At 35.0% G+C, this 22,074-nt stretch overlaps 2 protein-coding genes across 2 annotated transcripts; one reads left to right on the top strand and one right to left on the bottom strand.

Moving 5' to 3' along the window:
• Positions 1–1,135: 1,135 nt before the first annotated feature.
• LOC120426756 (sugar transporter SWEET1-like) lies at positions 1,136–6,428 on the bottom strand. Its single transcript, XM_039591531.2, has 4 exons — positions 6,144–6,428; positions 1,632–1,917; positions 1,455–1,574; positions 1,136–1,395 (listed from the first exon to the last, which is right to left on the bottom strand). The coding sequence occupies exons 1-4, from the start codon at positions 6,314–6,316 to the stop codon at positions 1,303–1,305; spliced, it is 672 nt and encodes a 223-aa protein (XP_039447465.1). The 5' UTR covers positions 6,317–6,428; the 3' UTR covers positions 1,136–1,302.
• Positions 6,429–12,795: 6,367 nt separating this feature from the next.
• On the top strand, positions 12,796–21,052 carry LOC120426755 (sugar transporter SWEET1-like). Its single transcript, XM_039591530.2, has 4 exons — positions 12,796–13,055; positions 13,107–13,395; positions 20,673–20,792; positions 20,869–21,052. The coding sequence occupies exons 1-4, from the start codon at positions 12,886–12,888 to the stop codon at positions 20,995–20,997; spliced, it is 708 nt and encodes a 235-aa protein (XP_039447464.1). The 5' UTR covers positions 12,796–12,885; the 3' UTR covers positions 20,998–21,052.
• Positions 21,053–22,074: the final 1,022 nt, after the last annotated feature.

The following is a 22,074-nucleotide window of genomic DNA, read 5'->3' as shown; positions in this document are numbered from 1 at the left end:
TTTTTTGGCTGAAAACTATCGTAATTTGTCGAATAGAATGAAAATGCAAAGATTTAATTGAATGCACTTGTATTTCCTTAAACATTTATAATTATAATTCTCGTGACAAAAACTTTGAAAATGGTGAAATATTTTTTTAAATAAACTGCAAAGGGGTTTTCAAAGTGTTTAAAGTTTAAAAGTGAGATTTCCCAGAAATTTCATAATTTAACCAATTTTCATATTTAACAATTTTCGTTGAAACTTTTTGCATTTTGCCATTTTGCATCATTAGTGTTTCATACATGTTTCCATTCAATTTTGCGAAGTATCTTGATGAGGCATTTTCAGCTCGGTTATAAAGTTTTACATTCATAACCCAAATGTTATGCGTTCTAATCCCGAACTGGAAGGTTTCTAAGTGCATAAATTTGAGGCCTAGTTCTGAAGAAAACGGTTTGTTATATTTGTTTTATTTAGTATTTGTGGATTTTGCTATTTTTACAGTACAATTTGAACTTGTTATAAATCATTTCCAAACAAATAAAGAATTTTCAAATTAAATTAAAATTTTAAATTCTATTTGAACTTTCAATAGATTTTAAAACAAAAAAATTTTGTCGTATAGTCGGGATCAACGAATGGATAAACAATTTCTTTTTAATATGAACAAAACCTGAAGAATTATAAATTCATTTTACAGATGGGTAAGAGGGCTATTTTACATGAACCTTGAAAATGGGTCCGCGGGCCACAAAAAACCACCTCGCGGGCCAGGTTTGGCCCGCGGGCCATACTTTGGTCACCCCTGAAATAGAAACTCAAAAATGACTTATTCCTCGTCACAGTTTCCTGTCCCACCCAGTCACGAAATATTCTAGCAGAGCTGGTTCTGCCAGAATCCTGCTAGAACGATGGAACATTTCTGCTAGAATGCTGTAAGAATATCCAGCTCTGTGAGAACTTTGCTAGAATCCTGCTAGAACGTCGTGACTGGGCAGTACCTTCTAGTAAGACGTAGTCTACGTCAAAATACAAATTAAATCCATGTCCGGTTTTGGTGGAGAATTGCCCAGTTGCAACAAAATTGCTTCAAATTTTGCTTGACCATTTTATTTGTTTTTTTTTTTTTTTTTCAAATATAAACCAACGCAAAGCGATTTTTCATCTACTTTATTTTATTTTAAGGAACGTCGATCAATAATACTACCGGTCCAACCAATATCTATGATAGGCACATTGGATAATCGAACTCAACCTTAGAGGTTAAGCTAACGCTAGTGTATAAAAAAATAAAGAATTTGCTACAGCTAATCATAACTTTTAGTTTTTCTTTTTCTTCGAATCCTTGGACGGGTAAATGGCAAACAGTGCCAGCTGGATTGCACTGAGCGTCACACCGGCCAAATTTTGCAGCTGAAAAGTAAATTGAATTAAGTTCGTCAAGTCAAACTCTGGTTTCCAGATCAACTTACAATCACAAACATGTTGTTCAGAATCACGCCGTACAGCAGCCACATAAATCCGACGATCGTTCCGGACAGAATCATCGCAAACGGAAGTCCTTCGGTGCTCTTCTTGCGCATTATCTCGGGCTGTAAATGACAAAGTGTCCCATAAGTCTACCTACAACATACCCCCCTGTGTCATACCAGTCCAAACAGTGGCTGCGCGATCAGCATCAACATCAGAATGGTCACGATCAGCCCGAAGCGGTCTTCGACGACGGCCGGATTCTCGACCTGGGCGTAGGCTAGCAGGGCCGCCGTTAGAGCCGTGGACATGGCGACCTGCTTCCAAAAGTCCGCACGACCATTTCGGGGGGTGTACAGCAGGAAGAACGTGGCGTAGACTGCGCTGATGCCGAAACCGACCACGTTGGCCTTTATCATGGCCGGATCGCCCATCAGGAGGGCGTGCTGGAGGAAGAGGACGGTTCTGGGGAGATGGAGAAGGATTAGGCCTAAGTTGCTTTCTTTCACGAATATAAAGTAATAAAATGTATAAAAATGTAGTTTTTTTAATCATATAATTCTTGAATTCCCATATTTATCAATTCTTAAATTTTTGAACTCTTTAATTCTTAAATTCTGATATTCTGATATCTTACATCCTTAGATATTTAAATTCTTAAATTCATGAATTCTTATATTTTAAATATTTCAAGTTTTGAATTAAATAAATTAAATAAAAAAATTTTAAACTCTTAAATTCTTTAAATTTTAAAATCTTTAATTCTTAGATTTTGAAATTCTTACATTCCTGAACTCCTTAATTCATAGACTCTTTAATTTGTAAAATATTATTCGCCCTTTTTGTCAACAATTACAAAAAATCAGTTAATTTTGGAGCATTTTTGAAGTCAAATTTTAAATTGGAGACCCAAATTTCAATAAATTGTATTTTACAAAGCCAATATTTTTGAACTGTTGATTTTTGAATTTTCGAATTTATAGTTATTTATTCTGAAAATAATCATGTAGGAAACTGTATTTAAATTTCGCATATCCCGAGATTTCGTGGGGTGTTAAATTTCCATATTTTGCAATTCTTAAATTCTTGAACTCTTATATTCTTAAATTCATAAAACTTTAAGATCCTTAAATTAGTAAATTCTTAAATTCCTCATTTCTTATATTTTTGAATTTCTTAAGTTTTGAATTTGTAAATTTTTAAATTTTATTATTTTTAAATGTTTTAACTCTAAAATTCTTAAATTTGTAAATTCTTAAATTCTTAAATTTTTAACTTCTTAAATTCTTAAATTATTAAATTCTTAAATTCTTAAATTCTTAAATTCTTAAATTCTTAAATTCTTAAATTCTTAAATTTTTAAATTCTTAAATTCTTAAATTCTTAAATTCTTCAATTCTTAGATTCTTAAATTCTTAAATTCTTTATGTCTTTAATTCTTTAATTCTTGAATTCTTAAATTTCTAAATTCTTAAATTTTATCTTTTGAAATTATTAGATTTTTAAATTCTCAAAATTTTTATTTTTTGAAATTTTGAAATTCATCAATTCTCTAATTGTTAATTTCTGTAATTCTTAGATTATTAGATTCTTAACTATTGAATTCCTTAATTCCTAAACTCTTTAATTCGTAAATTATTATTCGCCATTTTTTGCCAACAATTACTGAAAAACAGCTAATTTTGGAGAATTTTTGAAGTCAAATATTAATTGGGAGACGCAAAATTCAACGAACTGCCTTTAACTGTATTGAAATTTTTCCAAAGCCAATATTTTTGAACTTTTGATTTATGAATTTCCGTATTCATAGTTTTTTTTATTCTGATAATAATCGTTTAGGAAATTTTATATTTTAAGGTTTTTCTATTCTGCAATATTTAAAAAAAAATAAATTGCTGATTTTTTACACGTTTTTATTCTTAAATTTTTCAGCATGTAAATTTAAAAATTATTATTTTTATTTTTTTAGTTTTTCAATATTTAGATTTGTTAACTACAACACGTTTCAAATCTTTAATTTTAAATTATTTAACTTTTGAACTCTCAATTTTTTTATTTTCAGAATTCTTGTTTTTTTGCTTATTTCAAAATAATTTTTAATACTTAAATTTTTAAATATAAGAATTTCTAAATGATTGATTCTTTGAGTTTTGAAATTTTCTTAATTTTTATTTTACCGACAAATGACAAAACAAATCTTTGAACTTTGGTGGTCGATTGGACAAAGGCGCGGTCCCTGTTTGTCAAATGGCTTGGGTTCGATTCTCGGCATCGGAACATTTCCAGAGTTTTTTTAAAGGACCTATAAGCTATTATCTTTCATTTGTTTATAGGACCTTTTCAAAAACATCTCTAGATTTTTATAGTTGAACTTTTTGAAAAACAATCCATGGAAAAAAGTTACTTAACCTACCTTTAGGTGCTTGGTGCCTTTCTCACATTTATGTAGTTAATAAATTCAGTCAGAATTGCATCATTTCCCCTGAACACGTTTAACAAATAATGCTTCATTACTTCATGACTATCTTTTTTAAACACTCTACAGCCCAATTTTTTCGATTTTTTTTTTATTTTCCTCGTATTCAGGAGGTCATTTAGAGCAACTTTTGTCCTACGAAAAACTTTACTTCTCTTGTTTCTGGTTTTTGATTTTTCTTGGTATATCTTTTGACAATTAAAACGGATTTACAAACCCTAAACAGCGTTTTAAAGGTGACAAATTTCTCTACAAATTTGCAATAACAAATATTTTTTAAAGATTGATCCACCTATAAGGCCAGATCAATTCAAAATCTGTACCAAAACTAAAAAAACCCTAAAATTTTGAAAAACGCAATTTTCACCGATAGATTATTTTCATGTATGATTTGAAAATTTTGAAAAAAAAAAACAAATGTTTCATATATTAACATTGAAAATCGGACCATTAGTTGCTGAGATATAGACATTGAAAAATGGTGGGCTGTTTGGGTGAGACTTAGAAAACATCAATTTTCCTGTTTTTAAACCTTTGCATTGCAATATCTCAGCAACTAAAGGTCGTATCAACAAAGTCCGAAAAAGCAAAATGTAGAGAATTTTCTCAGCTTTTCAAAAGTATTTTTTCCAAAAGTGTGCAAACATGTGCACTATTTTAAAAAAAATGAAAAACTGCGACTATTTTCGAGAAAGTTACCTAAAAATGGTTATAACTAGAAAACGGTGCACTTTATCAAAATTTCACTAAAGTACTTTTTGATTGCAAATTTGATTTTACATCGAAAAATGAAGTTGAAATTTTTTTGCGACCAATATTTCGATTTTTTGAAAAAATCAGTATTGATTAAAAAATTCATAACTCGGTCAAAGATTTTTTGCACAACCTGGAAATTTCTGAAAAGTTGGCGTTCTATGTCCTCTAAAACATATCAAAAAAAAAAATTGTGTTTTTTTGCAAATCAATTTTTTAATGATAAAAAGTTAAATAAAAAAATCACCAAATTTTTTTTACAGTGTATCATTTTTTTTCAGTGTAGTCTGTATCCATACCTACAACTTTGCCGAAGACACCAAATCGATCAAAAAATTCCATCAAAAGATACAGATTTTTGAATTTTCATACATCATTTTTGTATGGACAGCTGCCAAATTTGTATGAAAAATTTTATGGACAAACTAATGATGCAAAATGGCTTCTTTAAGCATACCGAAGGCACCGAAAAAGTTTCAGTCGGATTAAAAAATACAAAAACTAAAATTGAAGAAAAAAGACCGATTTCGTAGAGAACTGCTCATATATAGATTCTGATTCAGGCCGGTAAAACACAACTTTCTACGTATAAATCTCCGATGTGGTATCTCGGTTTATAATATTTTGTTCCAGGCACGCCGTGGGGAAAATGATCCTCAGGACCATACGAAAATTATAGGCTACTTTTGAAAATTTTTATTTTTGGGCCATCAGGCCTAAAAGGGTTAAAGCCAATTTGCCCTGTTTTTTTTATGTTTTTATTAATTTTATTCAGTTTTAAATACGGAATACGTTTTCATCAAAATATCTGAGATCCGGCATCTGAAAAGTGTATAAATAACAGTGAGTACTTATAACTTTTGATAGGGTTACCAGATCTTCAATGTTTTGGACTGTTTAGAATAGTCTTTCAATTATCTTTTTAGATTTTTTTTTAAATTTGAATTTGATTCTGAGTCGATATGTATACGTGAAGGTGGGTCTAGAAGGTCAAATTAAGAAGTTCATTTTTCGAGTGATTTTATAGCCATTCCTTAGTAGCTAAGAAAGGTAAAACGCTCTCGGCAATCTCGGGAGTTTCTAATGTGAAATTTACCGCTCTTCAACTTTGTCGAAGAAGGCAAAGCAATCCAAGTTGATCCTGATAAGTTATCAGCTTTAACGTTTTATGGCCACTCCTGAACCTTAACCAATTAGGCTTAAAATTGGCACATATGCCTAGATTTTCTGGTTGTCATCCTAGTGTACATTGTACATTTTTTATTGTTCAATGAGGCTACAAGTGTTAATGATAAAGTTCCAAAAATCACTGACTATTTGCATAAAATCTAGCAGGTGAAGAGGTGCCGTTCCAAGTACTTCCACTCAAGAATCCACCGTACCGTCACCGCGCGTCGCAATGACACGGCACAAACGTTGCCCATCAGTCAAAGTCTAATCGTATACACCTAGTCCTACTCACAGCGCACAACCACCGATGAACGGCATCGGCGAGAAGCCCTCGGACGTTCCCTTCCGGCGGATGTCGTTGCAAACGAAGCAACCGCTGAACATCTGCAGCACGGTCACGATCGCGGCCGCATTCCCCACCAGCTCCTTGTACGGCTGCAGTACCTCGGACAGAGCGTCCAGCATTTTTTTTAATATATATTTTAGTGACGGCGAATTACGACCTTGAACCTCAATGAATGGAACGGAGCGCTGAACGGAACTAGCACGCGCGCACGAAGCCGGTTGAACTGAGTCTGCTCAAGTGACTGCTGGCTGCTAGATTGAGAATCTCTCACGGGGTGTGCGTTATCTGGTCATTACTGTACGGCGTACAACTACTACTACTGAAATAGAAGTCGATTGTGTCACATTAGACAAAGCTATGACGTCGCTTGCTGGATCATGCTGGAGTCAGTCGCAGAATCTCAATCTGTTCAACATGACGAGTAGTACCGAAATGTAAACTTATTATCAGAGTAATAGAATCTAATATGTTTTTTTTTAGATTAAATAACATTGGAAAATATCCAATACGTTGCCATCGATTCAAAAGGTTGACTTACATTGACTTCTTATCATCGCTAGTGTGCTATCTTGTGACTCAGCCTACCTCATATTGATACAACTTGTCATGAGATAGCACAAAAGCAGCAGCATTGTTATCAACATGGCTCCGTTCGGTTATCTATCGATTGGTTCATGATGACATTTTAAATTTATTTTAAGGTGAGGTCAGCGATTCCACATCAAACCAGCTGGGTCCACACCAAAAGAGTTCTGATTTTATTCAAATTTGGCATGGGAGTTCTTTGGTCAAAATCGATACGTTGCAAAAGAATGACGGTAAGGTGGGCTTCTAATGAAAAAACTTAGATATTTTAAAAACATTTAGGCCGTTGCAAATATTTTTCAAAGTTTATTTCCCCCGGTCCCCCGGTTCGAAAAATCAGGGGGCAATTTTTTTTCAAACTTCAAAGGAAATAGAAGTCTAACCAACTGAAAAAAAAAAAATAGAAACGCATTTTCCTGCATTCAAAATCATATTTATCATGTATGGGATCGATCAAAAATATTTTCAATTTTTGTGAAAATCCAATGTACAGCACCGCAAAAAGTTTTTTTTCGGCGAAAAAAAATCTCTTCAATACTTGCATATTTTTAACATTAATGATTGCAAAACAACTGGGCAGGTGTAAAATGCATTTTAAAATACTTTTTTTCATTCAAATGTTGAGACCATGGCTTGTAATTGTCAAAAATGGTGAATTTCCATTAACAATATTATGTGATATCCCGAGTAGACAGGAATAACCTGGGAATAACATTTTTTGATATTTGAAAATACTAGGCCAATAACATTTTATGTTATTTATAACAAGATTTGATATTGGTCGTTATGATATTTTGTTGTTGGACTTTTATTGTAATAACAGACTTATAACATTTTTATGTATTCTTCGAATAAATCTTTGCTATTATTTTTTGTTATTTTAACAACTAATCCGATCATCCCAAGAATATTTCTATGTATTCACATGTATAACAAAAAATGTTATGCCAAAGTTGTTTTGGCTTTGATCTAATATCAGACTAATAACAAATTTTGTTATGACAACATAAACTGTTATTGAACCCTAATGTAAAAATGGATTTTTTAAGAAGATTCCATAACACTTTCTGTTATTTTAACAGTATTGATTATTGAAGTGGTATGAATTTTGTTATTACCGTCTGTCCGGAATGATTTTTTTTTGTTAAAAAAAAGAAATACGTAAATTGATTAAACGTGCCAATTTCCGTTTTTTTTTCAATTTCTTGTTTCAAACATCAAATTCTACTTCTGCGACCCCATTTTAGTCAAATTTGAGAAGTTTTTTTTTCAATATTTCGTTACCGCCATATTGGCCGCCATCTTGGAGTTAATATTTTTAAATCAGTTTTGGGTTAGGGGTCATACTTTTGCTCGACAATCAAAAATTAGACAACAACAAAAAAAATTGTGATTCGATTATACTAAGTGAAATTTTCCCAAGACCTTCGGATTACCGAGTCTTGACTGTACAGCTATTTTTTGGTAAATATTTTCGATTTCTTTTGGGTTTTTTTTTTACATTTAAAAATACTTCTTGGAAGAAAAGTACCTCTAAAAAAATTTTATTGAAGAGCTGAGAAAAATTACTACAATTTCCTCTCTGGAACTATGATAATCGGGAAATTAGTTTTCGAGATAACGTCTTGATTCGAATTTCAGACGCTTCGAAACTCGGACACCTCAGGGGTTTTGTTAATATGATTTGGTTAACCACGGTGGATTTTCTTGAAATAATTCGAACTTTCAAAAATCATCCAAAGCATCTACCACATTGATCGCACAAAAATCTGTGGTAGAAAAGTATCCACCGGTAGATGCTTTGGTGGATTTTTGACAGTTCGAATTATTTCAAGAAAATCCACCGCGGTTAACCAAATCAAATTAACAAAAGCCCTCTCATCTTGTTTTATCAATTATTTAGATATAAGTTCGCATTATGAATGCCAAAACTGTGTTATTTGATGAATTCTAACCTCAACTTTCACTTAAAGTTTGTTTGAACGCTGTAGTTAATGCAAAAACAATAAAATATAATTATAAGTTTACCAAAAAATGTGAAACATTTCACTGAAATATTTCATTGGCGTCCGATGCACCGAAAAGACACAGCAGAAATTAATGGTTTTGATTTCCTTATACGCTAGCATTTTTTTTAAATAAAATATCGATTGTTTTGATGTTAACAGCTTATTTGAGACCTAAAGAATGCCCTTCACTCCAAACTTGTGCGATTTATAATCAAAATCGAGTGTTCGGAACTCGAATCAGCCTTTATCAGTGGCCGGGATTCGAAGCACAACAAGTCATTTAAATTTTAAAATTCTGATGAAAAATTGTTAGAAAAGACATATTTTGCATTAATTCTCTTAAAACAGACTGATTTTACTATATCCTGATAATATTTCTACATTTCCAACTTATTACATGATTTTTGCCAGCTATAACAAAAATTATATGCGACTAAGCGTCCGGATTTCGAATCATTACAGCCTAGCAAAAAAATCGAATCGATTAAAATGAATTTCTCGAACTGTCACCTAATTTTCAACTGACGATATTTCGGAAACTATTGGTCCGATTCTCAATGTTAATACTTAAAACAAATCTTAAAAAAAGCTTTACTTTTAAAAAGGTCTACGAATAGATAATTTTCCTTATTCCATGGTTTGAACCAAATTATTAAATTTTCGAAATAATTTTATTGAAAAGCTCAGATAATTTCGCAAAAGTTTCATTTTTCAACATTGAAAATCAGACCAATAGTTCCCGAGATATCGTCCTTTGAAAAATGCTAATTAGGTGCCAATTCGAGAAATTCATTTTAGTCGATTCGAATTCTTTCGAAACTAATTGCCCGATTCCAATGTACCGAAGAGAATAATGAAGGATTTTTTCAGCTATTTTTTTCAAGAAGTATTTTAATGAATGCAAAAAAAAACGAAAGCAAATTAAATATGTACCGTAAACCGGCGTGACTTTGATAGGATTTCAATTTGTTTTTAGAATATTTTCCAACAGGTAAGGTTTTTCTCAAGATTATTATTTTTAAAACATGTACTGGGGTAGGCCACACAAAGTCCATGCACTATTTTGGAAAAAAAGTTTTTTCAATAGTGTTTAGAAAAATAGTTACGTTAAAAATTCTTGGTTTTAATTCCGGGGTGACTTTGATAGTCATAGTTTTTCTTGTTAAAATCATATTTAAGATGTTCAAACTTTATTTGTACGTTAAATGTACCATCACTAAAGTAGCTGATATAGTTTGTAAGAAAAAATCAATGTTTATATTAAGTTAACTAAGTTTATAAGCTTTTTAACAAAATACATATAAATTTTAGGTAAAATTGTTAAAAAGTCGGATTTTTGCCTGAAATTTGTTAAAAATAGTTTTGTTTATAAAATTATCGATTTATATTGCATTTTAAACTGAATTCGAAGCACGAATCACAAGTTTTCACATTTTACATGAAATTTGTTCAACTGAATTTGCCTATAAATTTGGAAATTTTTTTAATTGTGTTTCAAAAACACATATTATTTATAATTTATAAACTTATTTAACCTTCTCCTAGTGGAAAATTGTCCAAAGAATCCGAAAATGCATTCCGTTTTCCGATTAAAAATCATGTTCATTGAGAAAATCATGACACTTTGAGAAGTTTAAAATAATTACTTTCATCCACATTTTCTTAACTATAGTTAACTAACTTTATAAACTTTTCAAAAATGTATGAAAAGTTTTTCATGAGGTACTTTGAACACTTCTCTACCACGGTCAGTATGTTTCTGAACCATTCCTTACGTATTTTAATTGTACTCTTCATTTTGCGGAAAAATCGCAAACCTATCAAAGTCACCCCGTTTTACGGTATACAGCAATTCCATTTGAAAAGAGCCTAAACCGAAAAAAAAAATCTCCGATCGGGCTCTACACTTTTCTGGGGGTTTCTTGGCCAAAATAATTAGATCCATATTTTTTTGTTTGGGCATTAGGGTGACCTACATCGTGCTAGGGTGGTTCAAAAAATTATAATTTTTGTCATTTTTCGCAAAAATCATTTTTTTTCGAAAAATCATGCCTCCGCGCCATTTCATCCGATTTTAGCTGTCTTAGACGCAAAAGAAAGGTGATGAGTTTGGCTATTTGGGAAAAATAGTAAAAAGTTCCAAAAATCTAGCTTAACTATTGAAAAAGTCGTATGAAAACTCAAAATGGCGTTTTGACCGTGTCTGGACCAAAGAGCCTATGTCTGAAAATATTTTTATCGGATTCCTCGGAAAATTTCAAATGGCTTATTAAAAAATTGGCGATGTCGAACTGTACGTTTCCAAGATATGAATTTTTGAAAATAAAAACTGGGTTTTTCGACGCGCCACGCGCAAAAACAGGAAAATGACGAAATCGGCAAAAAATCAACTTTTTTCACTAAAACTGCGATAACTTAAAAATTTCAGCGATGACCTATACATGTATGGGTATCAAAATTTTCGTAATTGAAAGACGCAACTTTTGGTACCCAGACATGTATAGGTCATCGCTGAAATTTTTAAGTTATCGCAGTTTTAGTGAAAAAAGTTGATTTTTTGCCGATTTCGTAATTTTCCTGTTTTTGCGCGTGGCGCGTCGAAAAACTCAGTTTTTATTTTCAAAAAATCATATCTTGGAAAGGTACAGTTCGACATCGCCAATTTTTTTTATATGTTATGTGAAATTCCGAGGAATCCGATAAAAATATTTTCAGACATAGGCTCTTTGGTCCAGACACGGTCAAAACGCCATTTTAAGTTTTCATACGACTTTTTCAATAGTTAAGCTAGATTTTTGGAACTTCTTACTATTTTTCCCAAATAGCCGAACTCATCATCTTTCTTTCGCGTCTAAGACTGCTAAAATCGGATGAAATGGCGCGGAGAAATGATTTTTCGAAAAAAAAGTGGTTTTTGCGAAAAATGACGAAAATTGCAATTTTTCGAACCACCTTAGCACGATGTAGGTCACCCTAATGGCCAAACAAAAAAATACGGGTCTAATTATTTTGACCAAGGAACCCCCAGAAAAATTTTGAGCCCGATCGGAGAACTTTTTTTTCGGTTTAGGCTCTTTTCAAATGGAATCTCTGTATACATAAAAGAAGCTATAACTGAAAAAGGTTTAAGTGTAGGTTAAGAAATTAGATTTTGATAAAAATTACGATTTTTTCTGAATATACTATTGGACCATCCAAAAACAAAAAAAAACTTCGATCTATCAATGTCACCCCAGCTTACGGTATTCCAAAATTCGATCTCGTTCAACCCGATTCGAGCAGTCCTGGATGGAACGGGCCAACTCATGACGTGCTGCTGCTGTTACAATCAATGATTGCGACCTCCCAAAAGTATGCCGCCAGCGTGCGTGCCAACAAACTGCTAATCCATCAACCAAACAAACTGACTGCCCGGTATCAGCCCGGTCACCGTTGGTTGCATTTCCACTATCTCCAGCGTTGTAAAGTTGGGTTTAGGGTGGTTCTTGAAAGTATACCATTCGTTTTTCATGGGTTGGAAGTAGGGACCTACATAGGGAAATTAAATGTTCTGAAAGAAATTTCAAACACCCAAAGTCATTCAAATTTAAGGTTGAAAAACTTGTAGTTTTTCTTTGGTGCTGGTACTTTTCTTGCACCGAACAAGCACAAACATTACAAAAACTACCGGATTATTTTCAACAACAGTTTTACAATACTTGTGATTTTAATAAGTCTCGTTTTTTTGCCAAAATTATTTTAAAATGATTCCGACCTTGTTCTTGCATGATTTTGTTGCTCGATTGGAACTCCGATTTGACAGTTCGATTGGAACCCTGAAAGTGACATTTCGCCTCTCCATATAGGCTCTCTAGTTGGAAGTATAAAAATAGGTATTTTTGATGAAAATTTGAGCAAATTGAAGGAAGTTATATTAGATTAGACAGGAAAAAAAATCATTGAAATGTTTCGTAGCACAACCCTAACCCAGCAAAATCACGACAAGAGGCTTGCTCTTAAAAGTGCGATTTTGTGGTTCAGTGCGCGATCTTCAGCGCGCGACAGTATTGTAGCAGACTTCCAGCGGAGAGGCAACTCGCACATCGTAGGACGTCATGGATTCGCTAGCACGTGGTTTGCTGCCCTACCGGGATGTGATCGGTAATGTGGCCGGCATGCTGACCGTGGCCCAGTTCCTGAGTGGGTGCTTCACGTGTAACAATATCCGACTTAAGGGCACTTCCGAGGGATTTTCCGCGCTGCAGTTTGTGCTGGGATGTGGACTGTGAGTAGAATTTAAAAATGCTTAAACTCAGAATTAATTACCTCCCACCAGGACGGCCCTCCAGCTGCGGTACTCCCAGATGGTCGGTGCCGTGGCCATGATCCGGACCAGTGCGTACGCGTTCGCGATCTGCGCCGTGTATTCGGTGTGGTTCGCGGCGTACACACCACGTGGCCCACGGCGATCGGAGCTGTGGCAGCTGGTTCTGCGGACGGTGCTGGTCGTGGGCGGGATTCTGCTGTATGCCGGATTTGAACAACCCTCGAAGGTGGAGTACCGGTTCGGGTTGGTGGTGACCGGACTAACGCTGGGGTACATCGGACTGCCGCTGCTGAAGTTGGTGAGTTTTTTACATTTACATTTTTACATTTTTTGAAAACTCGTGATAACATTGAAATATTAAAATTCTGTTTTTTTTTGCCCTTCACAAAGAATTAAATATTCTTCATCGTTCTCAAATATGCTAAATATGATTTTAAATGCAGGAAAATGCATTAAAATTTATTTTCAGTTAATTTTTTTCCATTAAAATTTTGAAGTTTTTTGAAAAAAATATTTTTTTGCCCCTTGATTTTTTGGAACGGTTTTGAAGGTGAGGTCGACAAAAACTTTAAATTTTTTTTGCAACGGCCTCATTTCAATTATTTATCTAATCTAATCTAATCTAATCTAATCTAATCTAATCCAACACAAACGCAGCCAGTCCGATGAAAGCATGCTGGAAAGTCTTGTGATTAGATTACGCCCCAAGCACTTTTCTTGTCAATATTAATAACTGCAGTACATCCAAGAACACCCGAAAATGTATTACAAAAATTAAAGCGGCCAGCCCTACTGCGTTTGTATTTGCCGCAGAGAGGATTCTGAGAACGGATCACATTTGACAGAATCTACAGGGGAGGAAGGATGCGTGGACATACCGTACCAAACGCTCCGAATCAGTTAGGTGTGGTGTGTTAGTGTAAATTTGGCAGAGAATTATATTTTTAGGGAGGAAGTGGAACTGGGTAAATGGGAATTGGGGAATGGGAAAGAAGGCGAGGGGTAGGAGGGTTATTTAATTTATAGTATAATAATATAGGGAAATATAACCATCTAGTAAATAATTATGGAAAGCTCTCATCAAGAAACAGCAAATCTTCAAAAGACACAACCGGATGGTTTACCAATCGTCAGCTCCTAGGTTCTTCTTAAGAGACAAGCCGATGTAAATACGTGGAAGTGTTCCTTTTGCTATGATCTTTCCTATGTTTAAAGGACCCTTTTTTTATGGAAAAAAAAAATCTCTGGATATATAAGAAATGAAGTTCATGAAAGCGAATGTTTGAAAAACAGAAAACATTTATCACCATTTTGGTCAAAAATAACTGTTTGAAAAAAAAACGATGGTAGCCATGGAAACAAAGACCGTTTGCTGGTTTTTGCACATGTCAAACATTTAAATTCCAAATAATGATTTTTCTCAAAATGGAATTTTCTCACCGGAATTTGGGTACACGGTCCTTATCAACGACCGCAACGAAGATTTTCCAAGATTTTCTTGCCATTTGCGCAATTGTGGCTCCAACCCAGCTTAGCGACGTCTTCCCGTAAAAGCAGCAGATCAGCAACGGCACCTGGTTCTGCCAAATTTACACAAGGAATCGAAACCCGTATATATCCGCCATCTCCACCTTTTCCACTGCCACTCACATGATCCTCTAGAACTAGCCGATAACACTTTGATAGAAATCCTCAGAAGACGTCAAAAAAACGCGGATCGAAAATTCAAGCCAACCGGTCGCGATCATAGCTTACCTCGATCCCCAACGGCCTCATTTCAATTATTTATAATTTAAAAGTCAAATGAGCTGTAAAATGCTTGGAAATTATTTAAAAAAATCACCTGTGGTGTAATGTGCCTGAAATTTTTTGACATTCTTTTTTTGAAAGTTAAGAGGTTACATACATGTAAATCGGCAAAAATGTCAGTGGTTGGTTTGAGCACACACTAAAACTTTTTTCAAAATCTGTTTTCAGGGCATTAAAATATTACTTTTCATCTATTAAGAAAACAAATTTGAAGACATTTGGTTGTAGCATCGCCAAGATATAGCTATTTAAAGTAAGCAGTTTCAAAAAACCGGTGCCACGATATCCCTACATTGCTTTGACCAAATCGGCTCAAAGTTTTGGTGAAGACTCGATAAACGGGTCCCGTGTGCATGACGAAGACCGATTTTCAAAAAGTTTTTTTTTTTAAAGATGAAAATATTTTTCTGTTTTTCATATAAAATATTGTCAGTTTTTGATTTTTGTATTTTTTGAAAATTCAAAATTTCAAAATCGGGCTTTGTCATGCACACGGAATATGTCTTGTGCATGGCAAAACTCTGAGCTTAAATCGTCTCTAACTCAGTTAAATCATAAAATACCTTCATAAAACTTTCAGAAGTGTTTGAAAATCATCTTTTAAGCGGATTTAATTAATTTTCTGTAATATAAAATCTGGTGATTTTCTACATGTATGAAACCTCTAATGTACTTATTTGGAAACGGAAACAACATTTAGATATCCCGAGCAGACGGAAATAACTTGGGAATAACATTTTTTGATATTTGAAAATACTATGCCAATAACATTTTATGTTATTTATAACAAGATTTGTTATTCGTCGTTATGATTTTTTTTGTTATTGGATCGTTATTGTAATAACAGACAGATAACACTTTAAGTTATTTTTCGAACAAATCTTTGTTATTATTTTTTGTTATTTTAACATCTAATCCGATCATCCCAATAACAGTTTGAGTTATTCTTCCACAACAAAAAATGTTATTCCAAAGTTGTTTTGGCTCTCAACCAATATCAGACCAATAACAAATTTTGTTATGATAATATAAACTGTTATTAAACTCTTATGCAAAAATAGATTTTGCAGGAAAATTCCATAACACTTTTTATTATTTTAACAGAATTTGTTATTGAAATGGCATGAATTTTGTTATTACAGTCTGCCCGGGATCTGAAGTTTGCTATTTGTGTTTTCAAACATTTGGGTAGTTTTCGAACAATTCCAACAAAAATAATAGAAAAATGATTTTTCGAGTGGTAATTATTGGCCAAAAACGTACCTCAACTTTAGACAGCTGCCTAAATAGCAGGATTTGTTCTAGGAACGAGATTTTTTCAACGAAGTCATCTTAAGATGTCCCCTACACAACCCTTTTAAAAGAATTGAGTTTCATTAAGAAGAACCTGAGAAATGGTAAGATCCGCAAAAAATCACTTTGACCTAATCTCATCTCCCAGACCCAATGCACAGTGTTCGGAATGGCAAAATTAAGTAGAATAAATTGATAACTCCTTAATTTGACGTCCTAGCCAAATGGTGTCTTAAGAAAAGTTGTTGTACTTGATAAGGGCTATCTTTTGAAGTTATTGACATACAGGGTGACGACTTCCCAGGGTGTCAACCAAAATCTAGCTTTATTGGATGACGTTGTAGGGCTTTGGTGTCTTCGGCAAAGTTGTAGAGGAGACGATTTCATGAAAGTTTGTCCAAGGGCATCAAATTTGTAGCACTTAATCTACTCAAGATATACGCCCTTTTTACAAAAATGGTCCAAAAATGCCCTTTTTTGGTGATAACTCAAAATGTTAGCATTTTAGCGGCCTACTTTGTTCTGAAGATTTAATTATGACATAAAAATACACATCTTTGCCAGAGACAGCAACATGTTTTCAGCCTTTACTGAGGAGTTATAACAATTTTTAAGTGATTTTGAGCCTATTTTCAAGTTGATATGTTTTCAAAATGGCGCATTTTGGCGCAAAACCACCTGAAAGTACACACTTTTAACTACATTTCCTGAAAATATCCCCGTGTCTATCGGTGTCTATTTTTAGACATCTCAATTTGAATTTGACGGGTTTTCATGAATTTATGTATAGTTTTACGCGTAATCTAATTGAAAACGTGGTAATAATCGGTAATTTGAAGGGTAAATTGATCGATTTTTAAACTCCAGACATTATCTATTAATAACAACAGGACAGTCTTTCTAAAGTGACCAAATATAGAACGAAAGCAACCAAAGCACTACAACGTCATCCAACAAAGTTAGATTTTGGTTGACACCCTGGGAAGTCATCACCCTGTATGTCAATAACTTCAAAAGATAGCCCTTATCAAGTACAACAAATTTTCCTAAGACATTTGGTTTGGACGTCAAATTAAGGAGTTATCAATTTATACCACTTAATTTTTTAGTCTGCGATCAGCAGAGAAGCGAGTCAGACGTGTGTCCCTCACAAACCAAAAAAGTGCTAAAAAGTGCAAAAATGCCTCAGGGCAAGAAAAAGAGGCGGTCCTCACCAGCAGGATCGGCAGATTTGAAGAAGCTAAAGAATGCCGAAGCGCTACCTGCTAAGCCAGGCAGTTTGAGCAAGGACGCTCAAAATTCGTCTGGAAACCAGTTCGCTACCCTCTCTGTGGACGTAAGCGAGAAGGAAGAATTTGAACGACGGGAAAAGTTGCCACCCATTTTTGTGAAAACATCGTCATCGGATTCGGTGCGAAAGTGGCTGACCGGGTTTATCAAATCTGGTGCTTTACGAGCTTCCATTCGCTTGTGTGCTGATGGACTCAAAATTCTGCTATCTGGCAGAAAGGATTACAACTACGTTTGGGATTTCCTGAACAACACAAAGATTGAATACTACAGCTATGACGATCCAGGTAAACGCCCCATGAAACAGGTCCTCCGTGGCTTGTACGACATGGATGTGAATAGGGGAGTTTGGGGTAATATGGACAGTGGGGGTAATTTGGACACCCCTTTAAAAATCACGTTTTCTTCGGATATAAAGTGAAAACGGCAATTTAAGTGAGAATGCTAGTACTAGTAATGGCCTAGGAGTAAGGACAAACCAAAAAAGTTGAAATAGGTTAAGTAGTTTTGGTATAATATGTAAAAGTTTCCAAAGGCCGGTTGGCACTGCCTTAAATTCTAATATTTGAAGGTTAGGAAATAAGGTTTTGCAGGAGTTATATGGCAAAAAAGTGGACATTTTTTGTTTAAGAGGGATGCTTGGACGATGCCTGAGATATGTACGTATAAAAATTGTGCATTTTATCCATTTTTATCATCAAAAATCGCAGTTTATGATAGAATATGCCATGGGGGTAATTTGGACATGGCTTGTGGGGTAATTTGGACATACCTGAAAGTCTACCTGTCAGGCAACAAAAAAGTAACTTTCATGGTTGGATGAGTTTTTAAAGGGATTTAGATAAATTTAGAGGGATTTAATATGTCAAAACCATCAAAAATGAATGTGAGCAATGAGAACTTTCACAAAACCCCTATTTTTTAATTTAGATAAATTTATTCCAATACTCGAATTGATGAAAATCTGATTACTGCACATTTGGCGTTCAACAAGACTCTAATGTTGATTGCTTTTAATTAATTTCTTTGACATTTATAATTTCTATGCTGGTTTACAGTAATATTTAAATTTGAAGGGCTACAGAATGTAAAATTTAAAAAAAATGATATTTTCAGGCTAATAAATTCTATATAAAGATTGATTTATATAAACATAAACGATACCTTAATCACTAAAAACAAGTATAGTGTGTCTGATCCAGAATCAATGTTTAAATCATTTCAGTATTAATGATTAAATTATGTAAACTACACTGAACTATTTGTTATCTTCCTAAAGAATTATAGTTCTATCACAAAATCATTATTTAAACCTTTGATGAAATATTGTGAGCAAAACAACACTTCAAAATATAAAGCAATTACGAAACCAGGTTGAAGGATAAAAAACATGCTCAAAAAATCAAATGTTAAACTTATTCTTCAACATGTGTCCAAATTACCCCTCAAAAGGTGTTCATATTACCCCACAAGATATGTCCATATTACCCCACAAGGCATGTCCAAATTACCCCACAAGGCATGTCCAAATTACCCCATAGGGGTGTTCATATTACCCCCACACAAAAATGTGGGGGTAATTTGGACACCTTTTAATTTTTGCGATAAAAATGGGTTTTTCATCAAAATTTATCGGAATAAATGACATTTTTCCATCAAATATGGTCTCTATTATCCTCTGGTGTCATCCACATTCCTTTAAAATATCCATACAGCCCGTGACAGAGCAATTTCCTTAGGGTGTCCAAATTACCCCACACTCCCCTATGCTGAAAGAAGAGCTCAAAACTCTGAAGTTGAACGTGATTGAAGTCTTCAATATGACGAGACACAACAAGGACATCAAGTATCGTGATCAACTGTACCTGGTTCATTTCGAGAAAGGATCGACAACGCCGTCTGAGCTGAAAGCAGTTCGGGCAATTTTCAACATCATCGTGTCTTGGGAACGTTATCGTCCAGTGCACCGTGACGTGACACAATGTTCGAACTGCTTGCAGTTTGGACATGGTGGAAGGAACTGTTTCATCAAGAGTCGTTGTGCAACCTGCGGAGGTGAGCACAAAACTCAAACTTGCGAAACAATCAACGAGAACATCGAAGCGAAATGCTTCAATTGCGGCGGCGACCATTCTACCAAGAATCGTAGCTGCCCAAAACGAGCTGAGTTTGTAAAAATTCTGCAGCAAGCGACGACGAGGCACCAACCAAATCGTCGCAAAACACCACCAACTTTCACGGACGTGGATTTTCCTGCTTTGGCGTCACCTGGAGCGGGATCTGTTCGAGTGGTTCCAAATCTGCAGCCATTGCCGTTGAATCAGCGGCAAAAAGTTGCAGAGAACACAACACCTCCTGGCTTCAGTCAGCAACCGAGGGAAAATCAACCAGCAACAACGGATGAAGGCAGCAGTGACCTGTTTTCACCACAAGAACTTCTGAACATTTTCATCGAGATGACAACAACACTGCGTGGTTGCAAAACTCGTGCGGAACAAGTAAGAACGCTTGGAGGATTTATCTTAAAATACAGTTTGTAGTTTACTCGTTCTAATGACTTTGAATATTTCAATGAATTTGCTTTTTTAGTTTTAAGTTAGGATTAGTTGTTGAAGTGATTTTTTTTTCTTTTTTACCCAAATGTATTCGGTTCAATGCAAAAATGTAAAACAATTTGAATTAAATAAATGAATGTGAACAGTTAATAAGAAAACGAAAAATATAACAAAGATGAAGAGCATGTAGCCATACCACTTAGAATGTAAATGAAATGTAATTATTATAAGAAAGTTCAATAAAGACATATTTAATTTCAAAAAAAAAACCACTTAATTTTGCCGTTCCGAACACAGTGCAATGTCACCCTCACTGACGGTATATAGATTTTTGTATGGACAGCAGCCAAATTTGTATGCAAAATTATTTGGACAAACTAATGATGCAAAATGGCTTCTTTTGGCACCAAAAATGTTTCAGCCGAATTAAAAAAATATAAAAATGTCGTATGACCGAAATCTTAGAGAATTGCTCAATAGCCTAATTATGACTGCTTATGTTTTTTTTTTTCATTTTCCCCTCTCATTTTCATATGATGAAAATATAAATTTGATCTGATATGCAAACATAAAACGACGACAAATTGAACTCCAACCGTAACTAAATTATCACTTTTCCCTTCCCCAGGGCGAAGTGATTCGACGTCGCAGCACCGAGGGATTGCCCCTGCCGGTGATTCTGGCCAGCAGCGGCGCCTCGGTCCTGTGGCTGCTGTACGGCATCATCCTGCACAACTACTTCATCATTGTGAGTATATTTGCACTCGGAGAAAAACTTTTGCCGCTGTTTATGTTACTAATTTTTGGTCCCACACATCTCACAGGTTCAGAAAGTGATTGCCATCGGGCTGTGCACGGCACAGTTGTCACTGTTTGTGATTTATCCACGGTCCAGCGCCCCCAAAGCAGCAGCCGCGACGAAAGCCGGAGGACGACGGACGAAGCGAGATTGAAGTCATGAGGGTTGAACGGTTTCCTAGATAGAGTAAATAAATTGCTTAGAACGATCTTGTCGTGGTTGATTGGATGATAATGCGAAATGGCTGCTTTGGTCATAGAGTCAGAACAAGAACTTTAAAGTTCAGATGACTTCAAATTCATTACAAAAAAGTAGATTCACCTTTTTTCACTGTGTCTTCGTGGCTTCATGCCCAACGTGCACTAGAAATTGCAAGCTTTTCCCAGTGTTAATTTACAGTCTATTGTTTTAGATTCAACGTGATTTGAATCTGTCTACATAAATAATCCCTTCCCGTGTATTGCATGTGTTTTGCACTTCTGGAACGTGAATAGACAGATATGCAAAAGGGATTTCTTCCTCGTCACAACCCTGCTCTGAGTATATTTCCCGTAAGACTAGCCTCCCACCGACTCTTCCGTGTTCCGAATACCTTACATTATATTCTATTAGCAGGATGAGTCGCACACATGCCTTAATGCCTTATTCAGAGGCTCCATCTTCCTCCCGTACCTGTTGTAAGTCTCCCGCTAAAAGGCCTCTTTTGCCCATAGGCGGCCCCACGTCCTGAAGATGTGTTTACCTGTGGCATTTTACGGGGGGCAGGGATGATCTTGGTGCGATGTGCTTTTATTGCCACTCCACTCCACTGGCAGCCACGTGGTGCGGCGATATGAAGGATAGGAGCAGGTCCTTTCCCCACAGTTAACCGTTTTGTTCTGGGGCGCGCGAATGTGCTGTGCATGCACGACGACGTCGGGGCTATGAATATATTATTAAAGAGGACTCCTCTCACACCCCCACCGTCACATATGGCACCTACGAAGCCCAGCTTGTTCGTCACCTCTGGACTGTCATATCGCTGTACCGTTGTGGGTCGATAGCTAAAAGGACATTTTGAGTGTACGCAGCAAACAAAAAAGAAACATGTTTGTTTCGCATTTTTACCTTTCTTTGAAATTTCAAATTCAATGGGTAAGAAGGGACCATCCATAAACCACGTGGACACTTTTTTGAAATTTCAGACTCTACGACCCTTAGTTGCTGAGATATTGCCATGCAAAGATTTGAA

The sequence above is a fragment of the Culex pipiens genome, unplaced genomic scaffold (genome assembly GCF_016801865.2).
Source record: "Culex pipiens pallens isolate TS unplaced genomic scaffold, TS_CPP_V2 Cpp_Un0008, whole genome shotgun sequence".
Lineage (NCBI taxonomy): Eukaryota > Metazoa > Arthropoda > Insecta > Diptera > Culicidae > Culex > Culex pipiens.
This window is presented reverse-complemented; position numbering and strand designations above follow the sequence as displayed.